This window comes from Saccoglossus kowalevskii, chromosome 13, assembly GCF_978046115.1.
Source record: "Saccoglossus kowalevskii chromosome 13, keSacKowa6.1, whole genome shotgun sequence".
Taxonomy (NCBI): domain Eukaryota; kingdom Metazoa; phylum Hemichordata; class Enteropneusta; family Harrimaniidae; genus Saccoglossus; species Saccoglossus kowalevskii.
Genome location: NC_140653.1, coordinates 24,805,410 through 24,829,144, shown reverse-complemented (window position 1 = coordinate 24,829,144; position 23,735 = coordinate 24,805,410). Strand labels below are relative to the sequence as shown.

The following is a 23,735-nucleotide window of genomic DNA, read 5'->3' as shown; positions in this document are numbered from 1 at the left end:
TTGTTGTGCCATATACAGTAACAATATCTTACTGAAGAAAAAAATCCATTATTTTCAGTCAATTCACTTGCGTGAGAGGCACATGTGTCAGTGAAATGCTTTTTGTATGTTTTAGTAATTCCAACAAGCCAACTTATGCATTATACAAATCACATGGTAATACATGGTAATTATTTATTGGTACATCTACCAAGTATGAAATGTTAGTCACTGTTTTGTAGAATTTAACTGTTTTTTTGTGTGTAGACTGTTTAGAACTAAGGAGGTGAATAACATACATCTCAGCTGACATCAATGTTATTTGCCTTACGGTTTCATAAAACAAAAAAACAGTTGACTATGACTCCGAACAATGAATGGCCATTGCCTTGTGTGAAGTAGGATGTACTCACCCTTTTCGAAAGATCTGGAATCACTTCATTTATACCATGATGTTTTACTTATAGCTTTCTCTTACTTACCATATTACCAGTGTTACCATAGTGCGGGGCTGCTTGTGAGACAGTTTGCTCTATTTCTTTCTTCGTATAGTAGATTTCATTGAGTTGCCTGAAAAAGTTCACTTGTAATGAACTTGTAAATTGTAAATAACAAAAAACATGTTTTGTGGATAATAATTTACAAACATTTCGTAAATTGTTACTGGTAACTTGGATGGTTGCAATACAAAACTGTATGCTGTGAAAGACCAAACATGTGCTAGTTGATAGTAATCCCATTGCTTGCAAGATCATCAATTTCATGCGTAGATAACTCGAACCACAGTTACTGACAAATGAATGTACTGCTTCATACCGTAATTGAGATTAGCATACATTATTTGCTCGTAGTAGTGTGAATAGTAATGCTCAAAATATGCTCCTAATTAACAGCGCCCCATTATACCGTTGGATGTCACTTGGGCATCAATACAATTAAAGACAATGAAGGTAAAAGTAAATGAATCAAAAGGTGAAAGGAAATGACAAAAAAAATCATTTATAGGAAAAAAGTATTTTATAACACGGTAGTGAATAATGCACCGAACTTTGATCAGACAAGCCATTCAGAACCTCAAAGTGCAAAGTTCACTGCGTGCTTGTATTTTAATATATGAATGATACGTACACACCGTATAACGTCAATAACAGGTAGCAGAATTCTGTCTACAACTCAAAGTGAAAACAACATGTTCGATTCACGCAACTAAGTAAAAATCTATACAACGATGGGGGCGTACAGTAACTTTGTGAACAAGATTAAAGCTATTGGTATTCGGAATCAGGTTGTCCGTGAATCGTTGGCTGAGTTCATTGGCACGTTTATTCTTATTGTAAGTATTTTGTTTTGAAATTTCTATATAGTAGCTGCGTATTGGGTTGTTTGAATTAGTGTGTTTATCACATTGGTGATGATTTAGGAGATTTATATCTCATTTGACCTGCTGATTCCATATTTTGATATCTTTATTAAGGCGACTAGGCAGTTGTGATTTGGTACACTGTGATTATAAAAAAAACGTATCGCCCGTACGTTTGTTATCAGGTGTGAATCGTTATTAATTATTAACTAGAACATCAAAGCAAATGATCACGTGATATGGTTTGCCCTGGAAAGTAGGACATGTCAACAACGAGACAGAACATAAAATACGTCAAAGTGAATGAAACATATCAATTCACTGTTAATATATCATTTGAAATACTATTGATATTCAATGTTAGAAGAAATGTTTTATACATTAATTATAAAGTTGCATCGATGTATGCACGATTAATGGCAAAGGGCGAAAATAAATATAGTTTAATATTTATTTGAAAAAAAAAATGATTTAGAATGTTAGTAATAGTATAAATTAAAGTATAAATATAACTTGATGAAAATATATCGATATTAATAAATTGATATTGTAGACATTCGGAGATGGTTCGGTGGCACAGTCGGTTCTCAGTCGAGGTGAAAAAGGCGAATATCTTTCCATCAACTGGGGATGGGGTATAGCTGTTGTTATGGGAGTACATTTCGCCTCTGGCGTATCAGGTAAGTTTCAGTAGCATTATTCCATGATTACATTTTGTGTGTTTGTGACTGTATTTCACGTAATCTACGCGAGACACGTGACGTGAAATTGCCTTCGTTCATGCTTTCTTGTATATTTCCAATTTATCAGCATGTATAATACTTCTTTAACATTGTCACCATAGTGACAGTTTTATAATATAAATAAGTATTTATCGGAATTGGCAATGTTTGCATTAGGTGCTCATCTAAATCCTGCCGTCACCTTGGCCAAAGCCAGCATTGGAAGGTTTCCATGGGTGAAGTTACCGCTGTATTGGGCGATGCAGTTTATTGGAGCCTTCGCTGCAGCTGCATGTTTATATGGGATATATTATGGTAAGTCGTATATACCGTACTAAATTCCTGATTTGATTTGCATCCACGAAACCCACATGCTCAATTTGATATTAAGGTGGATTATTATAATACGAATATTGTATCGAAATGTTGTGTTCCATGGTGTGTTTATAGACGCTCTGAATGACTTTGACGGCGGCGAAAGACAAGTTTACGGGCCTAACGCTACAGCCAGCATATGGGCTACATACCCAGAAGAATACTTAACGATAGAAGGAGGTTTAGGAGACCAGGTACGTTTTTATCGACACACAAAGAGATAAGAACATTGTCTCACGAGTATGTTTTGTACAGATGCACTAATACAGCACGCGATATTACGTTGATAAAAAAGAGGTTGAAATAATCGACACATGTATATTTGCTAGGAACATGTCAAATGTTACATAATTACATTATTATAGATAACGAGGTACATATATCAAGTATCGGACATAGTCATCCATAGTACATTTTTTCACCAAAAATTGCAAAAAAAAATTTCATCGAACTCTTGAAAAATAATAATATTAGTCAAACTCTTAAAGAGGAACACCTGAAAGATAATAATCGAAGCCCTGGGTGAATATGGGCAATAATGAGAGCCCTTCATACGTCATAGGATTGGTTACTTACATATATACGTGCAGTTACATCAGAAGTTTTAGTCAGAAGTCTCACAATATATGACATTTGTGCAAGTGACGTCATGATATCAAATCCGCTCTGAACTATTTGTGCATCAAACACTTAAATTTGCAAACAACATACTGCCCTCTACAAAATCCCTCTAAATGGACGGTGCTCATACACTATTATATATTATAAATTATTACTTTTTTTTCACAATAAAGGTGTTTGGAACAATGCTGTTAGTGGCATGTATAATGGCTATTACCGATGAGCGAAATAACAAACCACCATCCGGCATGGAGCCTTTTCTCATTGGCTTAGTGGTATTTGTAATTGGGTTATCATTTGGTCTGAACTGTGGATATGCAATCAATCCAGCAAGGGATCTGTCCCCGCGTTTTTTCTCATATTGCGTTGGTTATGGGGCAGAGGTGTGGACGTAAGTTGTGATTTCATTGTATTGTGTTTTATATTCGTATGTACAACGAGTATATTAGTACAGACACAAACCCTATAGACAGCGCAGTTTCACTGGTTCTTACTGCTAGAAGTAAATTCAAGACCAACAAAGCACACATGTCAGTACAATTTAGAAGAGAGGAACTAAAAACAATTCTTTATCAATTTCAAAGATTGTCATTTGAAACACATGCTAGTTCAATTAAATATTCATAAGTTCATGAACGTTGAATTCAGCCTTCGGTCACGACGTTACATTGTATGTGAAAATATCCACGAGATTAACGGACCCTGACCCCGCATTTTTTTGCTGTATATATATTGTAACCCCTCTCTTAATTATTTGTCGTCCATGTGCTTCAGGCCTTACGGTATTAATTGGTGGTGGGTGCCAATAGTCGGGCCGCTAATTGGCGGTGTCTGTGGAGCACTCGTCTACATTACCATGATTGAAGCACACCATGTTAACGAAGATGATGTAGAGTCGTACACTATCAATGTCGGTTAGTATACTTCAGTATTTACATATGACATTTGTGTATACAATTATGCAAATTCATGATATGCAAATTCTGATATGCATGACTTCAATACGTGTATGTGAAATTACCACATCATAATGATACCAGTGAATACATCACGTGACAGTATACGCCAACGTATTGTTTTAAATTTTATTTTCAGATCTAGGGAATGTCCCTGGAGACATCCGTTTACAAGCCACAGATAACCCAGTTTACAAAGGAGATTGATACAATTTAGACACATCGCAGTACAGTGTTTATAGCCTTTGATTCAGCTCCATATAACACCGAATTGGGTGGTGCTTCATGTTTTGTTTGTCTACAGCTTTCTGATATGTAAAATATCACAATCGTTTTGTTGAAAATCCCTCGATACCGCTATCGTTTTTACTACATGTAATTGTATCAAGGCGTTCAAAGGGTTGTCACAGTTGTATAATAATCAAAATAAAGTTGTTATTTGACTTCATAAATTTTGAAATAAAAAACAAACAAACTAACAAAGAAATAAAATAACATGTCAACAGCAATTGAATCGGACATGTAAATCAGAATATTTGCGATGATAATTGAATGCGCACAGACGTAAATATTATTTGAGATGAAACTATGAAATGAAAAAAAATGGTCATGATTGAATGTTGTAGTAGAGGTCTCTGATTAACGTCGAGTGTAGTATTACAGTACTATTCACATCACATGTAGGTAGACCCCCAAAATATTTAAATTATGTGAAATAACATACATGTAATACAGTGTAATGTAAAGATAACATGGCTGATATGACAATGCTGTTGAAGAATAACGTTCAAAAAATGAACGAAATAGTTCGTGAACAATCACAATCCAAAAGTATCCAAAACATACACGTTCCCATCAATATAACTTGGATATTGAATTATTTTGTGACGCATGCGCAGTACTGGAAACATATTTCTAGTTAATACATTATATCACGCAGTCATAATATAATTTATCTGCTCTGATTCCACACTGTTTACAGGTCAAAATACTATTATTTTGCACACGACGCGTCATATCAATCATAATCGACATTTATTATTGGTGACTTGAAATAAACATGGTTGAAATGAACATACTAGTACGCTTGAAATGACAAGTTAATTTATTGTTATGACCATATCATAAATAGAGTACCGCATAACGAGCAAAGTCCGATATTATTGCGGGGTTATATTATTGAGATTCGTTGTCCGATAAAAACACGCATACAAAGAGGCCGTCAACGAGGTTATCGCTGCACCGAGACTTCACAATGGGAACCTACAAGAACTTTGTGGAGAAGATATTCAAGGGTATTGGTATCAAGAACCAAATAGTGCGTGAATCGTTGGGCGAATTTATTGGAACTTTTATTTTAATCGTAAGTATTGTATAACTTTCCTGTAATTCACTTGCTGACTGTAACGTAGATCGATTTATAAACTGTACACTGATAAGTACATCAGCGTGCCACCATTTGAATATAGTTCAACATACTGAATATTTGTTGAAGAGTACCCAATAGATTATATTACACATCAAAGACCAGTGTGGATTCAAGTTGTAATTTGCTGGATTAACCCGGGTATGAAATCGTGAAAACGCACATTGCACGTTAACCATCTGTGACAATTGATGCAAAAAATACATCAAGGTGCAATGTTCAGAGTTCATAGCGTGATTCATAATAAACTGCAACCTGCAATACCACGTGCACTAAATTGAGCAACTACAGAGTTCACGAAAATAGAGGGCGCAATACAAAACCAATCATGGATCTAGCACTATTCAATAGGGAGGTTTCTTCAATCACTACTTTAGTAGATTCGTGCTGAGAAACTATTCAAGAACAAGTAACCTGTAGAATACTGTGTGGGTAATATTTTTTATATTGATTTTTGTTGCATTTGCAGCAAATAGTTACCAAACAATGAGAAATCTATAGGATTGAATATACCCCACAGCTGGCTTCACATGCATTGTTCATAGTTCATATGGTGCTTACACCAAGACTTAATTACAGCACCTAGGCGGTATGTGGTTACAGCTTAATGTTCGAGTAATCGCAAGAAATTGACATGACAATAGAAATTCATTAAAGACTGCCACTCCCATGCAATTAACAGCGAGTGAAATTCCTGGGATTGAAACATATATTTTGAAGTCACTGATGTAGGCAACGAATAACTGCAAGTTGACATAAAGACGAGGTAGTTTATTTAATCAGTGGTCAACTAGAGGCTGAAATTATAATTAATTTGTTTATTTCAATTTCTTCTGACGTCAAATAGAATACACTGGTGAAACACGGTAGTAACTGTGGGTGAAAGGATGTTTTGGGGTGTGGTTTACATTGTATATGGAGTGGTAGGGTCGGGTGTAATGTGTTCATTTCCAACTATTATGAAGTCACGTAGAATTTCACTTAATTTATTTTTGCTGACATGTTTTCAAGCATTACATGTGAATCTAATTTTCACTGCGCTGTGTCTCAATATAGTATGAGGGAAATGGCATATTCACTGGAATTTATTTCAGGGGAAAAATGTTTTCAGTGATAATGAAGTATTATGACAGATACCCTCCCCGTGGCTTTCATTGCGTATGGAAGTTATTTTCACGAGTGATGCGGTGTATCCTGCTGCCGTACTTTCACGAGCGAAGCCACGGGGAGGGTGTGGGGTTCTGTTATTATACACATGTCCCATATTTGATTATTTCATATTAAAAAAAGAACGTGCAACAAACCGGGATAGAAATTTAGATCGGGGAACCCAATTGCCCATTAATATGCTCCAAGACAGTGCTGCGACCTAGTAACGCTTGTCAGTGTAGAACGCGTGTCGCTGTACGTGTGAAAATAAAATAATCAGACGTCTAATTTAAGTCATTGTCCGAATAAATAACTCGTGGATGTTTAAGCGCGGTGGTCGTAGCACAGCGTGTGTTCGAATTTCATGTAAATAAACAATGTATTTTACACGCGTTGTATACGTCGCTGTGAGTCCCATATCGAACAGGACGCGACACGACGACTGTCGCCCTTTAGTTGGGACCACGACAGAACCAGAACTTAAACTGGGCGACTACGATACACGGTTGATGTTGAAGTTAAAAGTTCCTCCACAGATCTGTACATTGGCAAACATGCCGTGCAACTGCGGTACTCCACTGACGGAATGACTTTCGTTGAAATCGGTCGTCGCTGACTCGTGAGCTGCACACTACAACCTCGTTTGTGATGTTGCTTGCTTGTCGTGGATAGACTGAGTCTTGGTTACCGGTTAAATTTTGCTAATTTGGCGTTGGTAATCTTTATTTGGAACTGAGTAACGCCGCAACGTCGCCAGCAGAAACCTCATGGTATATCGATGTTGATGGTTGCGGCTCCATATTAATCGGAGATTTTACTGCGGGTCCAGGCAGCGGGTGGATCTTCCGAGAGCCCTTCAAGATTTATAAAACTCAGATTCCAGGTGGTCAACAAACATTAAGTTCTCCCAATCCTAGTATTCTATGTGATGTACATCTAACATGCCAAAAATGCTGGTGAACGATTTGAACCTGACAAAAATACTTGAAATAGATACCAGGAAGGGGAGGGGGGTAAAAGAAAAGTTATATAACATTTTATTATTCAATAATTTATTAAAATACACAAGTTTGTCCAACTCCCTGTGATACAACACCTCAGACATAGCTCATTGTCCTCGGCTGGAGTGTGGGCAAAAAGTTACTATTTGAATTTTTGATATCTTTTTTCATTAATGAGAAAGTTGACCCCGAAGTTAAAGTAACTGTTCAGCAGGAATGGCTTTTTAACTCTTCTGTGATTTTTTTTTTGGCTTGGCTGATTTTGTCACGGTTCATACTTGACAGGCAGGTCGTACCATCACTAATTGGAAAAACAATCCTGACCCACCGCTACCATGGCAACAGCCAAAGTCTTGTAATAGCAGTGCCCAAATGATCATGCCTTTTATTTTGGCTACGTTGCGCACTGGTAAGAGATCACCGGCGCCGACATTGTTACCACTGTCAACGGAATCCCAACGCAGCTTTGAACTTTGAATAAAATGTAAATGCTGCTTCCAATCTAGAAAATACTATCGCAAAACGATTGGAAATTATACATTTAACGGTTGAATACGTCCTAACAATAAAATAAAGTGACTTCTAATGACTGCCATGTTATTTTGCAAACCTCGTATCAGGTGCCCGGTTTTAGTTATAAACAGACGTTAGCTTCACGTTCATGTCCCTTCCATGATAACAGCCGAAAACATATTGCTTGTTTTTTACCGGTTTTCATTGGCAACCGAAGTATTTTTATTTTGTAAACAAATTTTCGTCTGCTATTTTTATTCAGTTCAAATCGTTCAGCAACATTTTTGGCATATTAGGTGTACATCACATGGAATACTACGATTGTGAGAACTTGATGTATGTTGACTGATTTTTATCATAGTACGAAGTACCAGGAAGTTACTCAGTTCCAAATAAAGATTACCAACGTCAAATGAGCAACATTTGACTGGTAATCAAGATTCATGTAATCCATGGCTAACAAGCAACATCACAAGCGAAGTTGTAGCATGCAGTAAGTCATCCCGTCAGTGGAGTACCGCAATTAACACGGCATGTTTGCCATCAGCATTGTATTCAAACGAATCACGTGGTGTGCCGTTCTCGTTCAAACCCGGGATTCGATCAATAGGGGAGTCCCATTAAAAAAACACATTGCAAATCATGCAAGTTCAACATTTTCAAACCAATATACTAAAACAGAAATGCTCAGAGATGTAAATGAAGGATAGATATTACTTTTCACTATACACATCTCTGTTGATACTATCCCTCACATATTCTACTCCCAATTACTCCTGCGTAAAATGGACTAGCCTGTTCATGTTGACATTCAGACTAAAATCACGTGACAGGCTGTTAAAATTGGCTGTTGCATACTCTTTCGCCGGTCTGGAAAATGTGTTTAATTAACTCACATTCAAGCAACAATGCAGATTTCCCAGTGGGAGTGAGACTATTCAAACTCTGCCACTAAAAAATAGGGGTGTTTTCAGCAAAAAACGAATAACCCTGGAATACACACAATATACTGAATTTCGGAACAAATCGTGCATTACTTACAGCAGCAGAATACCACAGAAATATCAGACGAAACATGAAAACACTATATATTGTATTTCAGCCTGAACCCTCTATATTGCAATTCAAGGAATTAACCCCATATGTGCATCCATTTCCCACCTTGGTATCACCCACCCCTGAAAACAAACTCTTAATACCACGCTGAAGCGTTTGGTAATAACAAATCTTCCTGCAGGCATTTGGAAATGGTTCAGAGGCACAATATCTCCTGAGCAGAGGCGAGAAGGGGGAGTACCTCTCTGTTAACTGGGGATGGGCTATAGCAGTTACCATGGGGATACACTTTGCATACAGCGCTTCAGGTAAGTTGTATATTTATAAATTGCTGTTATTGGTGATTGGTGATGATTTAAAGCAAGAGGGTCGTCATCTGCGCACGCGCGGGAATTGAGTCCCAAGCGACCGTGTGACGATAACAACACACGCTAAAAACGCAAAGGCTCATGGGTAGACGCTTGTTTGTAAACAACGACACGCTATGGCCATCTGGCGCATGCGCAGATGACGACTCTCCCTCTTTAAGGCAAATGCTTGAATAGTTTAAGGAATGTGTATAATCAATTATTTTTGATACAACAATATTTTCTAATCAGTTGATGTACATCAAGACACCGTTTATTTTCTGCAAAACCATTGATTATTGTAATTTAGTCTAATCTAATTTTCTAATTTAATACCCCACCAGGAGCTCACATCAATCCAGCTGTGACTTTAGCTATGGCAACTATCGGAAGATTTGATTGGGTAAAAGTTCCCCTTTATTGGTTGATGCAATTTCTCGGTTCATTTGCAGCGTGTGGATGTTTATACGGAGTATATTATGGTGAGTTGGTTGTTTTTCTATTCCATGTATTTGCAATTCACATAATGATGCTGGCAATACGTACATCTCAATTTACAAATTGTTTGTGTTGAAGACAGCCTAAATCAATTTGGAGTGATAGTGGATGGTTATTTCCATAATTTTTAATCGGTTCATGAATATTCTCGCAATAAATGATCAATTTACCGTTAGTCATTTTTCATACATTGAAAGCTGACATTTGGCTAAAAATCAATGAAATAATATTATGTTGATACATTTGTTAGGCACGGACAAGGCAAGTCGACTGCGAATTATGAAGACCGGTGATATTCGCAATTAGACAATTAATAATCTTAACATTGGCTTTATTCTAGATGCAATAGAGGATTTTGATGGCGGCGAACGACAAGTATATGGTCCTAACGCCACTGCCGCTATATGGGCAACGTATCCACAAGATTATGTTACCATAGAAACAGGTTTAGGCGATCAGGTAAACAACACTTAAAAATATCGTATCTATTGTATCTGTATTGAGTGGTTTTTGATGGGAGGTGGTCGTATTCAAATTCCATGTAAACATGCAAATAATGTATTTGTACACGCGTTCTCTACGTCGCTCTGAGTCCCGTATGAAACAGGACGCGGTGCGACGACCGACGAAGTATAATAATATAGAAAATACACTCACTAATTCCAATTTCAAGTTGCACTCTGAGATCAGTAATGCATATTCATCGGCGTTTGAAAATATCATTTGACATTTGTGATCGCATGCATATGCGCGAATTGCGGGAAATAGGATCCCTTCAAATTGCTATGGGCCGAAGAGGGGAATCATTGTAAATCGACGAATGTTGGAGAACCGCTGAACATTGGGACGCGCTGAAAATCGTTGAAAAAAATGAACGTTTAACTACGTATATATTTCCAGCAATTCTGACAAATTCAGGCCATCAAATATTATCGATTATTATTAAAGTCAAGTAACGTTGTTGCAGAGGAAACCGATCACCTAATAGAACTGCTAATTGGGCTTGTATATGTAACAACCGGGGCGTAGACAGTTTGGCAGATTTGGCTGGATGTTGCTATGGAGATGAAAGAATTTGTGTGTTATATTTTAAGGTATTGATCGTATAAGTCAATACTTTAGCAAGCCTGTCTTTATTTGATGTCAAACAAAGCCTGATATTAATCAACATACTCTGCAAGTAATATGTCAGTTTTGATAATTTATTTTCCTCTGTTCTGAATCCAATGATAGTAAATAATTTACAATGTGCATTTTTTCTATATATAGTAGTTGAATAATTCTCGTTCTTATCGTTATTGTTATTGTTATAAATCAAAGCTGTCAACAACGTTTGAAAGGCGGTATTTAGACCAGTACATCCATCAGTATTGCATTCATTATTTTGGTGCTTAAAAAGCGGAATTTTGAGATTTTTTTTACGATGTTCGTAAATACTAATAATACTTCACACCAATTGTTGACGAAATGGATTTAAAATATTAATCGCGGCGACCTTGACACTAATTCTACATTGCCGTAGAAAAGCAATGTTCTATGTTGACAAATACTCATAGTAGTCTGTATTCAAATTTACTTAATATGTATTGAGCATCGTTTCCTAATAGATTTTTGGAACCATGTTGCTGCTGGGTTGTATAATGGCAATAGTGGACACGAGAAACAACAAGCCGCCACATGGTATGGAGCCTCTGCTGATTGGGTTGGCAGTCTTTGTTATAGGATTGGCTTTTGGTCATAACTGTGACTATGCTATCAACCCAGCAAGGGATTTGGCACCACGTACTTTCTCATACTGGGTCGGATATGGGGCAGAGGTTTGGACGTAGGTTTTATTTTCATTTTTCAACACCATTAACGCATTGATACCATGGGCCATATTGGCACATATATTTAGATGTAACACATTATTTGTGGATACACCATGACGGACATAATTGAATAAAATGTATTTAATTGTTGACTTGATTAGGATATATGATCAACACCCCCTTTAATTGCGCGTCTAAACAGGTTATATTAAATATAGAGTAACCACTTCGCACCCAATGAATGTATTGGTCTTTAAAATATCATTGACTCTGTAGGCCTAATGGTATAAACTGGTGGTGGGTGCCAGTTGTAGGTCCACTAATAGGAGGTGTATGTGGGGCGCTTATTTATATTGTATTCGTAGAAGCCCATCATCCTGATGACAAGGATTCGCATAGTCTGGATCAGAACGAGTTTAGTAAGTACAATAATCGGTGGTGCCAAACTGACTCGCTCGTTAGAAGAGAATTACTCAATTTAAAACAAGTATTTTAGGTTTCAGAGCTTAATTATATTCTTTTGATTTCAGCCCTAAAAGATTTAACACAGGAAGAAGGTACAGATCAAGCAACATGTACTGTGAGCAAATCCAATGCCGGATTTGAAGAAGAATAAAAAGTCAGGCTGTTAAAACCTACCACATGTACAGGAAATGATTCACTAAATTTATTATATCATTTATATAAATATATATATTCATACGGAGCAAAAGTAGTAACGTACCATTCGCATAAAAACGGCCATACATATAACGTGGGTAACTCCGAATTCGTTGTTTAAAAAAACCCCACTGTAATCACCGGGAAAAGTGCAAAAAAAACAAAAAACAAAAAAACATTTTATTTCGAGCGCTCTGTGTAATTTACAAGGCTAAATTATTGAAGATATTATAACTTGGTTTTAAAGGGTGATGCCAGAATCTGTATATAATTAACTATAAAATTCCTTTTTACAAAACACTAATTGCTCTGTTTACATACTTGTATCACCATATTGATGAAGACTCACGTACATGTTCTTTTCCCACGATGTTTGTTGAGCCATATACCATCAATAAATAGTAAGCATATTATGGGCGGCGTATATCCAACACATGTGTTGACAAGTCACCTGAAGGTGACACAGCCCCCACTTGTCAGATGTGATTATAGTTGGCTATGAATTATAAAGTTTAAATGTATATGTATAAAATCGGGTTGGAAGATTAAGTTGAAAATCAAAAGTATGTTACTCAAAGTTAACAGCTAGGACATCTCTATTAAATTTGGAAAAATTTGCATCAATTTTAACAAAAATTCACAATCAATTGAATATGGAAATTCAATTGAGTCAATATTAAATAGCAAACAGATGAACTATTAACAAGATATTAACCCAAATTCAAAATTAATTAAATATTCAAATTAGCTTATTAATTAAAGCGCGATGGTCGTCGCGCAGCGCGTGTTCGAATTTCATGTAAATAAACAATGTATTTTACGTCGCTATGAGTCCCATATCGAACACTTAAACACTTAAATTTGCAAACAACATACTGCCCTCTACAAAATCCCTCTAAATGGACGGTGCTCATACACTATTATATATTATAAATTATTACTTTTTTTTCACAATAAAGGTGTTTGGAACAATGCTGTTAGTGGCATGTATAATGGCTATTACCGATGAGCGAAATAACAAACCACCATCCGGCATGGAGCCTTTTCTCATTGGCTTAGTGGTATTTGTAATTGGGTTATCATTTGGTCTGAACTGTGGATATGCAATCAATCCAGCAAGGGATCTGTCCCCGCGTTTTTTCTCATATTGCGTTGGTTATGGGGCAGAGGTGTGGACGTAAGTTGTGATTTCATTGTATTGTGTTTTATATTCGTATGTACAACGAGTATATTAGTACAGACACAAACCCTATAGACAGCGCAGTTTCACTGGTTCTTACTGCTAGAAGTAAATTCAAGACCAACAAAGCACACATGTCAGTACAATTTAGAAGAGAGGAACTAAAAACAATTCTTTATCAATTTCAAAGATTGTCATTTGAAACACATGCTAGTTCAATTAAATATTCATAAGTTCATGAACGTTGAATTCAGCCTTCGGTCACGACGTTACATTGTATGTGAAAATATCCACGAGATTAACGGACCCTGACCCCGCATTTTTTTGCTGTATATATATTGTAACCCCTCTCTTAATTATTTGTCGTCCATGTGCTTCAGGCCTTACGGTATTAATTGGTGGTGGGTGCCAATAGTCGGGCCGCTAATTGGCGGTGTCTGTGGAGCACTCGTCTACATTACCATGATTGAAGCACACCATGTTAACGAAGATGATGTAGAGTCGTACACTATCAATGTCGGTTAGTATACTTCAGTATTTACATATGACATTTGTGTATACAATTATGCAAATTCATGATATGCAAATTCTGATATGCATGACTTCAATACGTGTATGTGAAATTACCACATCATAATGATACCAGTGAATACATCACGTGACAGTATACGCCAACGTATTGTTTTAAATTTTATTTTCAGATCTAGGGAATGTCCCTGGAGACATCCGTTTACAAGCCACAGATAACCCAGTTTACAAAGGAGATTGATACAATTTAGACACATCGCAGTACAGTGTTTATAGCCTTTGATTCAGCTCCATATAACACCGAATTGGGTGGTGCTTCATGTTTTGTTTGTCTACAGCTTTCTGATATGTAAAATATCACAATCGTTTTGTTGAAAATCCCTCGATACCGCTATCGTTTTTACTACATGTAATTGTATCAAGGCGTTCAAAGGGTTGTCACAGTTGTATAATAATCAAAATAAAGTTGTTATTTGACTTCATAAATTTTGAAATAAAAAACAAACAAACTAACAAAGAAATAAAATAACATGTCAACAGCAATTGAATCGGACATGTAAATCAGAATATTTGCGATGATAATTGAATGCGCACAGACGTAAATATTATTTGAGATGAAACTATGAAATGAAAAAAAATGGTCATGATTGAATGTTGTAGTAGAGGTCTCTGATTAACGTCGAGTGTAGTATTACAGTACTATTCACATCACATGTAGGTAGACCCCCAAAATATTTAAATTATGTGAAATAACATACATGTAATACAGTGTAATGTAAAGATAACATGGCTGATATGACAATGCTGTTGAAGAATAACGTTCAAAAAATGAACGAAATAGTTCGTGAACAATCACAATCCAAAAGTATCCAAAACATACACGTTCCCATCAATATAACTTGGATATTGAATTATTTTGTGACGCATGCGCAGTACTGGAAACATATTTCTAGTTAATACATTATATCACGCAGTCATAATATAATTTATCTGCTCTGATTCCACACTGTTTACAGGTCAAAATACTATTATTTTGCACACGACGCGTCATATCAATCATAATCGACATTTATTATTGGTGACTTGAAATAAACATGGTTGAAATGAACATACTAGTACGCTTGAAATGACAAGTTAATTTATTGTTATGACCATATCATAAATAGAGTACCGCATAACGAGCAAAGTCCGATATTATTGCGGGGTTATATTATTGAGATTCGTTGTCCGATAAAAACACGCATACAAAGAGGCCGTCAACGAGGTTATCGCTGCACCGAGACTTCACAATGGGAACCTACAAGAACTTTGTGGAGAAGATATTCAAGGGTATTGGTATCAAGAACCAAATAGTGCGTGAATCGTTGGGCGAATTTATTGGAACTTTTATTTTAATCGTAAGTATTGTATAACTTTCCTGTAATTCACTTGCTGACTGTAACGTAGATCGATTTATAAACTGTACACTGATAAGTACATCAGCGTGCCACCATTTGAATATAGTTCAACATACTGAATATTTGTTGAAGAGTACCCAATAGATTATATTACACATCAAAGACCAGTGTGGATTCAAGTTGTAATTTGCTGGATTAACCCGGGTATGAAATCGTGAAAACGCACATTGCACGTTAACCATCTGTGACAATTGATGCAAAAAATACATCAAGGTGCAATGTTCAGAGTTCATAGCGTGATTCATAATAAACTGCAACCTGCAATACCACGTGCACTAAATTGAGCAACTACAGAGTTCACGAAAATAGAGGGCGCAATACAAAACCAATCATGGATCTAGCACTATTCAATAGGGAGGTTTCTTCAATCACTACTTTAGTAGATTCGTGCTGAGAAACTATTCAAGAACAAGTAACCTGTAGAATACTGTGTGGGTAATATTTTTTATATTGATTTTTGTTGCATTTGCAGCAAATAGTTACCAAACAATGAGAAATCTATAGGATTGAATATACCCCACAGCTGGCTTCACATGCATTGTTCATAGTTCATATGGTGCTTACACCAAGACTTAATTACAGCACCTAGGCGGTATGTGGTTACAGCTTAATGTTCGAGTAATCGCAAGAAATTGACATGACAATAGAAATTCATTAAAGACTGCCACTCCCATGCAATTAACAGCGAGTGAAATTCCTGGGATTGAAACATATATTTTGAAGTCACTGATGTAGGCAACGAATAACTGCAAGTTGACATAAAGACGAGGTAGTTTATTTAATCAGTGGTCAACTAGAGGCTGAAATTATAATTAATTTGTTTATTTCAATTTCTTCTGACGTCAAATAGAATACACTGGTGAAACACGGTAGTAACTGTGGGTGAAAGGATGTTTTGGGGTGTGGTTTACATTGTATATGGAGTGGTAGGGTCGGGTGTAATGTGTTCATTTCCAACTATTATGAAGTCACGTAGAATTTCACTTAATTTATTTTTGCTGACATGTTTTCAAGCATTACATGTGAATCTAATTTTCACTGCGCTGTGTCTCAATATAGTATGAGGGAAATGGCATATTCACTGGAATTTATTTCAGGGGAAAAATGTTTTCAGTGATAATGAAGTATTATGACAGATACCCTCCCCGTGGCTTTCATTGCGTATGGAAGTTATTTTCACGAGTGATGCGGTGTATCCTGCTGCCGTACTTTCACGAGCGAAGCCACGGGGAGGGTGTGGGGTTCTGTTATTATACACATGTCCCATATTTGATTATTTCATATTAAAAAAAGAACGTGCAACAAACCGGGATAGAAATTTAGATCGGGGAACCCAATTGCCCATTAATATGCTCCAAGACAGTGCTGCGACCTAGTAACGCTTGTCAGTGTAGAACGCGTGTCGCTGTACGTGTGAAAATAAAATAATCAGACGTCTAATTTAAGTCATTGTCCGAATAAATAACTCGTGGATGTTTAAGCGCGGTGGTCGTAGCACAGCGTGTGTTCGAATTTCATGTAAATAAACAATGTATTTTACACGCGTTGTATACGTCGCTGTGAGTCCCATATCGAACAGGACGCGACACGACGACTGTCGCCCTTTAGTTGGGACCACGACAGAACCAGAACTTAAACTGGGCGACTACGATACACGGTTGATGTTGAAGTTAAAAGTTCCTCCACAGATCTGTACATTGGCAAACATGCCGTGCAACTGCGGTACTCCACTGACGGAATGACTTTCGTTGAAATCGGTCGTCGCTGACTCGTGAGCTGCACACTACAACCTCGTTTGTGATGTTGCTTGCTTGTCGTGGATAGACTGAGTCTTGGTTACCGGTTAAATTTTGCTAATTTGGCGTTGGTAATCTTTATTTGGAACTGAGTAACGCCGCAACGTCGCCAGCAGAAACCTCATGGTATATCGATGTTGATGGTTGCGGCTCCATATTAATCGGAGATTTTACTGCGGGTCCAGGCAGCGGGTGGATCTTCCGAGAGCCCTTCAAGATTTATAAAACTCAGATTCCAGGTGGTCAACAAACATTAAGTTCTCCCAATCCTAGTATTCTATGTGATGTACATCTAACATGCCAAAAATGCTGGTGAACGATTTGAACCTGACAAAAATACTTGAAATAGATACCAGGAAGGGGAGGGGGGTAAAAGAAAAGTTATATAACATTTTATTATTCAATAATTTATTAAAATACACAAGTTTGTCCAACTCCCTGTGATACAACACCTCAGACATAGCTCATTGTCCTCGGCTGGAGTGTGGGCAAAAAGTTACTATTTGAATTTTTGATATCTTTTTTCATTAATGAGAAAGTTGACCCCGAAGTTAAAGTAACTGTTCAGCAGGAATGGCTTTTTAACTCTTCTGTGATTTTTTTTTTGGCTTGGCTGATTTTGTCACGGTTCATACTTGACAGGCAGGTCGTACCATCACTAATTGGAAAAACAATCCTGACCCACCGCTACCATGGCAACAGCCAAAGTCTTGTAATAGCAGTGCCCAAATGATCATGCCTTTTATTTTGGCTACGTTGCGCACTGGTAAGAGATCACCGGCGCCGACATTGTTACCACTGTCAACGGAATCCCAACGCAGCTTTGAACTTTGAATAAAATGTAAATGCTGCTTCCAATCTAGAAAATACTATCGCAAAACGATTGGAAATTATACATTTAACGGTTGAATACGTCCTAACAATAAAATAAAGTGACTTCTAATGACTGCCATGTTATTTTGCAAACCTCGTATCAGGTGCCCGGTTTTAGTTATAAACAGACGTTAGCTTCACGTTCATGTCCCTTCCATGATAACAGCCGAAAACATATTGCTTGTTTTTTACCGGTTTTCATTGGCAACCGAAGTATTTTTATTTTGTAAACAAATTTTCGTCTGCTATTTTTATTCAGTTCAAATCGTTCAGCAACATTTTTGGCATATTAGGTGTACATCACATGGAATACTACGATTGTGAGAACTTGATGTATGTTGACTGATTTTTATCATAGTACGAAGTACCAGGAAGTTACTCAGTTCCAAATAAAGATTACCAACGTCAAATGAGCAACATTTGACTGGTAATCAAGATTCATGTAATCCATGGCTAACAAGCAACATCACAAGCGAAGTTGTAGCATGCAGTAAGTCATCCCGTCAGTGGAGTACCGCAATTAACACGGCATGTTTGCCATCAGCATTGTATTCAAACGAATCACGTGGTGTGCCGTTCTCGTTCAAACCCGGGATTCGATCAATAGGGGAGTCCCATTAAAAAAACACATTGCAAATCATGCAAGTTCAACATTTTCAAACCAATATACTAAAACAGAAATGCTCAGAGATGTAAATGAAGGATAGATATTACTTTTCACTATACACATCTCTGTTGATACTATCCCTCACATATTCTACTCCCAATTACTCCTGCGTAAAATGGACTAGCCTGTTCATGTTGACATTCAGACTAAAATCACGTGACAGGCTGTTAAAATTGGCTGTTGCATACTCTTTCGCCGGTCTGGAAAATGTGTTTAATTAACTCACATTCAAGCAACAATGCAGATTTCCCAGTGGGAGTGAGACTATTCAAACTCTGCCACTAAAAAATAGGGGTGTTTTCAGCAAAAAACGAATAACCCTGGAATACACACAATATACTGAATTTCGGAACAAATCGTGCATTACTTACAGCAGCAGAATACCACAGAAATATCAGACGAAACATGAAAACACTATATATTGTATTTCAGCCTGAACCCTCTATATTGCAATTCAAGGAATTAACCCCATATGTGCATCCATTTCCCACCTTGGTATCACCCACCCCTGAAAACAAACTCTTAATACCACGCTGAAGCGTTTGGTAATAACAAATCTTCCTGCAGGCATTTGGAAATGGTTCAGAGGCACAATATCTCCTGAGCAGAGGCGAGAAGGGGGAGTACCTCTCTGTTAACTGGGGATGGGCTATAGCAGTTACCATGGGGATACACTTTGCATACAGCGCTTCAGGTAAGTTGTATATTTATAAATTGCTGTTATTGGTGATTGGTGATGATTTAAAGCAAGAGGGTCGTCATCTGCGCACGCGCGGGAATTGAGTCCCAAGCGACCGTGTGACGATAACAACACACGCTAAAAACGCAAAGGCTCATGGGTAGACGCTTGTTTGTAAACAACGACACGCTATGGCCATCTGGCGCATGCGCAGATGACGACTCTCCCTCTTTAAGGCAAATGCTTGAATAGTTTAAGGAATGTGTATAATCAATTATTTTTGATACAACAATATTTTCTAATCAGTTGATGTACATCAAGACACCGTTTATTTTCTGCAAAACCATTGATTATTGTAATTTAGTCTAATCTAATTTTCTAATTTAATACCCCACCAGGAGCTCACATCAATCCAGCTGTGACTTTAGCTATGGCAACTATCGGAAGATTTGATTGGGTAAAAGTTCCCCTTTATTGGTTGATGCAATTTCTCGGTTCATTTGCAGCGTGTGGATGTTTATACGGAGTATATTATGGTGAGTTGGTTGTTTTTCTATTCCATGTATTTGCAATTCACATAATGATGCTGGCAATACGTACATCTCAATTTACAAATTGTTTGTGTTGAAGACAGCCTAAATCAATTTGGAGTGATAGTGGATGGTTATTTCCATAATTTTTAATCGGTTCATGAATATTCTCGCAATAAATGATCAATTTACCGTTAGTCATTTTTCATACATTGAAAGCTGACATTTGGCTAAAAATCAATGAAATAATATTATGTTGATACATTTGTTAGGCACGGACAAGGCAAGTCGACTGCGAATTATGAAGACCGGTGATATTCGCAATTAGACAATTAATAATCTTAACATTGGCTTTATTCTAGATGCAATAGAGGATTTTGATGGCGGCGAACGACAAGTATATGGTCCTAACGCCACTGCCGCTATATGGGCAACGTATCCACAAGATTATGTTACCATAGAAACAGGTTTAGGCGATCAGGTAAACAACACTTAAAAATATCGTATCTATTGTATCTGTATTGAGTGGTTTTTGATGGGAGGTGGTCGTATTCAAATTCCATGTAAACATGCAAATAATGTATTTGTACACGCGTTCTCTACGTCGCTCTGAGTCCCGTATGAAACAGGACGCGGTGCGACGACCGACGAAGTATAATAATATAGAAAATACACTCACTAATTCCAATTTCAAGTTGCACTCTGAGATCAGTAATGCATATTCATCGGCGTTTGAAAATATCATTTGACATTTGTGATCGCATGCATATGCGCGAATTGCGGGAAATAGGATCCCTTCAAATTGCTATGGGCCGAAGAGGGGAATCATTGTAAATCGACGAATGTTGGAGAACCGCTGAACATTGGGACGCGCTGAAAATCGTTGAAAAAAATGAACGTTTAACTACGTATATATTTCCAGCAATTCTGACAAATTCAGGCCATCAAATATTATCGATTATTATTAAAGTCAAGTAACGTTGTTGCAGAGGAAACCGATCACCTAATAGAACTGCTAATTGGGCTTGTATATGTAACAACCGGGGCGTAGACAGTTTGGCAGATTTGGCTGGATGTTGCTATGGAGATGAAAGAATTTGTGTGTTATATTTTAAGGTATTGATCGTATAAGTCAATACTTTAGCAAGCCTGTCTTTATTTGATGTCAAACAAAGCCTGATATTAATCAACATACTCTGCAAGTAATATGTCAGTTTTGATAATTTATTTTCCTCTGTTCTGAATCCAATGATAGTAAATAATTTACAATGTGCATTTTTTCTATATATAGTAGTTGAATAATTCTCGTTCTTATCGTTATTGTTATTGTTATAAATCAAAGCTGTCAACAACGTTTGAAAGGCGGTATTTAGACCAGTACATCCATCAGTATTGCATTCATTATTTTGGTGCTTAAAAAGCGGAATTTTGAGATTTTTTTTACGATGTTCGTAAATACTAATAATACTTCACACCAATTGTTGACGAAATGGATTTAAAATATTAATCGCGGCGACCTTGACACTAATTCTACATTGCCGTAGAAAAGCAATGTTCTATGTTGACAAATACTCATAGTAGTCTGTATTCAAATTTACTTAATATGTATTGAGCATCGTTTCCTAATAGATTTTTGGAACCATGTTGCTGCTGGGTTGTATAATGGCAATAGTGGACACGAGAAACAACAAGCCGCCACATGGTATGGAGCCTCTGCTGATTGGGTTGGCAGTCTTTGTTATAGGATTGGCTTTTGGTCATAACTGTGACTATGCTATCAACCCAGCAAGGGATTTGGCACCACGTACTTTCTCATACTGGGTCGGATATGGGGCAGAGGTTTGGACGTAGGTTTTATTTTCATTTTTCAACACCATTAACGCATTGATACCATGGGCCATATTGGCACATATATTTAGATGTAACACATTATTTGTGGATACACCATGACGGACATAATTGAATAAAATGTATTTAATTGTTGACTTGATTAGGATATATGATCAACACCCCCTTTAATTGCGCGTCTAAACAGGTTATATTAAATATAGAGTAACCACTTCGCACCCAATGAATGTATTGGTCTTTAAAATATCATTGACTCTGTAGGCCTAATGGTATAAACTGGTGGTGGGTGCCAGTTGTAGGTCCACTAATAGGAGGTGTATGTGGGGCGCTTATTTATATTGTATTCGTAGAAGCCCATCATCCTGATGACAAGGATTCGCATAGTCTGGATCAGAACGAGTTTAGTAAGTACAATAATCGGTGGTGCCAAACTGACTCGCTCGTTAGAAGAGAATTACTCAATTTAAAACAAGTATTTTAGGTTTCAGAGCTTAATTATATTCTTTTGATTTCAGCCCTAAAAGATTTAACACAGGAAGAAGGTACAGATCAAGCAACATGTACTGTGAGCAAATCCAATGCCGGATTTGAAGAAGAATAAAAAGTCAGGCTGTTAAAACCTACCACATGTACAGGAAATGATTCACTAAATTTATTATATCATTTATATAAATATATATATTCATACGGAGCAAAAGTAGTAACGTACCATTCGCATAAAAACGGCCATACATATAACGTGGGTAACTCCGAATTCGTTGTTTAAAAAAACCCCACTGTAATCACCGGGAAAAGTGCAAAAAAAACAAAAAACAAAAAAACATTTTATTTCGAGCGCTCTGTGTAATTTACAAGGCTAAATTATTGAAGATATTATAACTTGGTTTTAAAGGGTGATGCCAGAATCTGTATATAATTAACTATAAAATTCCTTTTTACAAAACACTAATTGCTCTGTTTACATACTTGTATCACCATATTGATGAAGACTCACGTACATGTTCTTTTCCCACGATGTTTGTTGAGCCATATACCATCAATAAATAGTAAGCATATTATGGGCGGCGTATATCCAACACATGTGTTGACAAGTCACCTGAAGGTGACACAGCCCCCACTTGTCAGATGTGATTATAGTTGGCTATGAATTATAAAGTTTAAATGTATATGTATAAAATCGGGTTGGAAGATTAAGTTGAAAATCAAAAGTATGTTACTCAAAGTTAACAGCTAGGACATCTCTATTAAATTTGGAAAAATTTGCATCAATTTTAACAAAAATTCACAATCAATTGAATATGGAAATTCAATTGAGTCAATATTAAATAGCAAACAGATGAACTATTAACAAGATATTAACCCAAATTCAAAATTAATTAAATATTCAAATTAGCTTATTAATTAAAGCGCGATGGTCGTCGCGCAGCGCGTGTTCGAATTTCATGTAAATAAACAATGTATTTTACGTCGCTATGAGTCCCATATCGAACAGGACGCGGCGCGACGACTGTCGCCCTTAAAGTCTTATATTGACAGACCAAGTAAGTCTATACTAAGTTTGGTCTCATTTGGACAATTAGTTCACAAGGTATTAAAAAAAATGAAAAATTAATTAAATATGCAAATGAGCTTGTTAATTAAATTAAAACTCAAGATTGCATAGCATATATTTTATATTGATAAATCAAGTCTCTACCAAGTTT

At 36.8% G+C, this 23,735-nt stretch overlaps 4 protein-coding genes across 5 annotated transcripts; all 4 read left to right on the top strand.

Moving 5' to 3' along the window:
* Positions 1-1,207: 1,207 nt before the first annotated feature.
* LOC100373328 (aquaporin-9-like) lies at positions 1,208-4,631 on the top strand. The gene is made up of 7 exons (XM_085507125.1): positions 1,208-1,312; positions 1,893-2,019; positions 2,239-2,376; positions 2,512-2,630; positions 3,231-3,448; positions 3,832-3,971; positions 4,153-4,631. Exons 1-7 carry the CDS (start codon positions 1,208-1,210, stop codon positions 4,218-4,220), a joined length of 915 nt encoding a protein of 304 aa, XP_085363251.1. The 3' UTR covers positions 4,221-4,631.
* A 614-nt stretch (positions 4,632-5,245) lies between these two features.
* On the top strand, positions 5,246-12,452 carry LOC146735100 (aquaporin-9-like). Its single transcript, XM_085507124.1, has 7 exons — positions 5,246-5,376; positions 9,340-9,466; positions 9,850-9,987; positions 10,344-10,462; positions 11,611-11,828; positions 12,091-12,233; positions 12,345-12,452. The coding sequence occupies exons 1-7, from the start codon at positions 5,269-5,271 to the stop codon at positions 12,428-12,430; spliced, it is 939 nt and encodes a 312-aa protein (XP_085363250.1). The 5' UTR covers positions 5,246-5,268; the 3' UTR covers positions 12,431-12,452.
* Positions 12,431-14,834, top strand: LOC146735099 (aquaporin-9-like). 2 transcript variants are annotated; one of them, XM_085507127.1, is made up of 4 exons: positions 12,431-12,458; positions 13,434-13,651; positions 14,035-14,174; positions 14,356-14,834. In XM_085507127.1, the coding sequence occupies exons 2-4, from the start codon at positions 13,446-13,448 to the stop codon at positions 14,421-14,423; spliced, it is 414 nt and encodes a 137-aa protein (XP_085363253.1). In that variant the 5' UTR covers positions 12,431-12,458; positions 13,434-13,445; the 3' UTR covers positions 14,424-14,834. The 2 variants fall into 2 exon arrangements, with proteins under 2 accessions (XP_085363253.1, XP_085363252.1); XM_085507126.1 differs by lacking the exon at positions 12,431-12,458 and having other exon boundaries at positions 13,244-13,651.
* A 614-nt stretch (positions 14,835-15,448) lies between these two features.
* Positions 15,449-22,655, top strand: LOC146735098 (aquaporin-9-like). Its single transcript, XM_085506767.1, has 7 exons — positions 15,449-15,579; positions 19,543-19,669; positions 20,053-20,190; positions 20,547-20,665; positions 21,814-22,031; positions 22,294-22,436; positions 22,548-22,655. The coding sequence occupies exons 1-7, from the start codon at positions 15,472-15,474 to the stop codon at positions 22,631-22,633; spliced, it is 939 nt and encodes a 312-aa protein (XP_085362893.1). The 5' UTR covers positions 15,449-15,471; the 3' UTR covers positions 22,634-22,655.
* Positions 22,656-23,735: the final 1,080 nt, after the last annotated feature.

Bases quoted from the DNA above. Each gene is read 5' to 3' on its own strand.
- LOC146735098 (XM_085506767.1), top strand. From the start codon at position 15,472: ATGGGAACCTACAAGAACTTTGTGGAGAAGATATTCAAGGGTATTGGT. The intron at 15,580-19,542 runs GTAAGTATTGTA...ATCTTCCTGCAG, and splicing joins TTGGAACTTTTATTTTAATC to GCATTTGGAAATGGTTCAGA. The intron at 22,032-22,293 runs GTAGGTTTTATT...TTGACTCTGTAG, and splicing joins TATGGGGCAGAGGTTTGGAC to GCCTAATGGTATAAACTGGT.
- LOC146735099 (XM_085507126.1), top strand. From the start codon at position 13,374: ATGGACGGTGCTCATACACTATTATATATTATAAATTATTACTTTTTT. The intron at 13,652-14,034 runs GTAAGTTGTGAT...CATGTGCTTCAG, and splicing joins TATGGGGCAGAGGTGTGGAC to GCCTTACGGTATTAATTGGT. The intron at 14,175-14,355 runs GTTAGTATACTT...TTTTATTTTCAG, and splicing joins GTCGTACACTATCAATGTCG to ATCTAGGGAATGTCCCTGGA.
- LOC146735100 (XM_085507124.1), top strand. From the start codon at position 5,269: ATGGGAACCTACAAGAACTTTGTGGAGAAGATATTCAAGGGTATTGGT. The intron at 5,377-9,339 runs GTAAGTATTGTA...ATCTTCCTGCAG, and splicing joins TTGGAACTTTTATTTTAATC to GCATTTGGAAATGGTTCAGA. The intron at 12,234-12,344 runs GTAAGTACAATA...TTTTGATTTCAG, and splicing joins TCTGGATCAGAACGAGTTTA to CCCTAAAAGATTTAACACAG.
- LOC100373328 (XM_085507125.1), top strand. From the start codon at position 1,208: ATGGGGGCGTACAGTAACTTTGTGAACAAGATTAAAGCTATTGGTATT. The intron at 2,377-2,511 runs GTAAGTCGTATA...GTGTGTTTATAG, and splicing joins TTTATATGGGATATATTATG to ACGCTCTGAATGACTTTGAC. The intron at 2,631-3,230 runs GTACGTTTTTAT...TTCACAATAAAG, and splicing joins AAGGAGGTTTAGGAGACCAG to GTGTTTGGAACAATGCTGTT.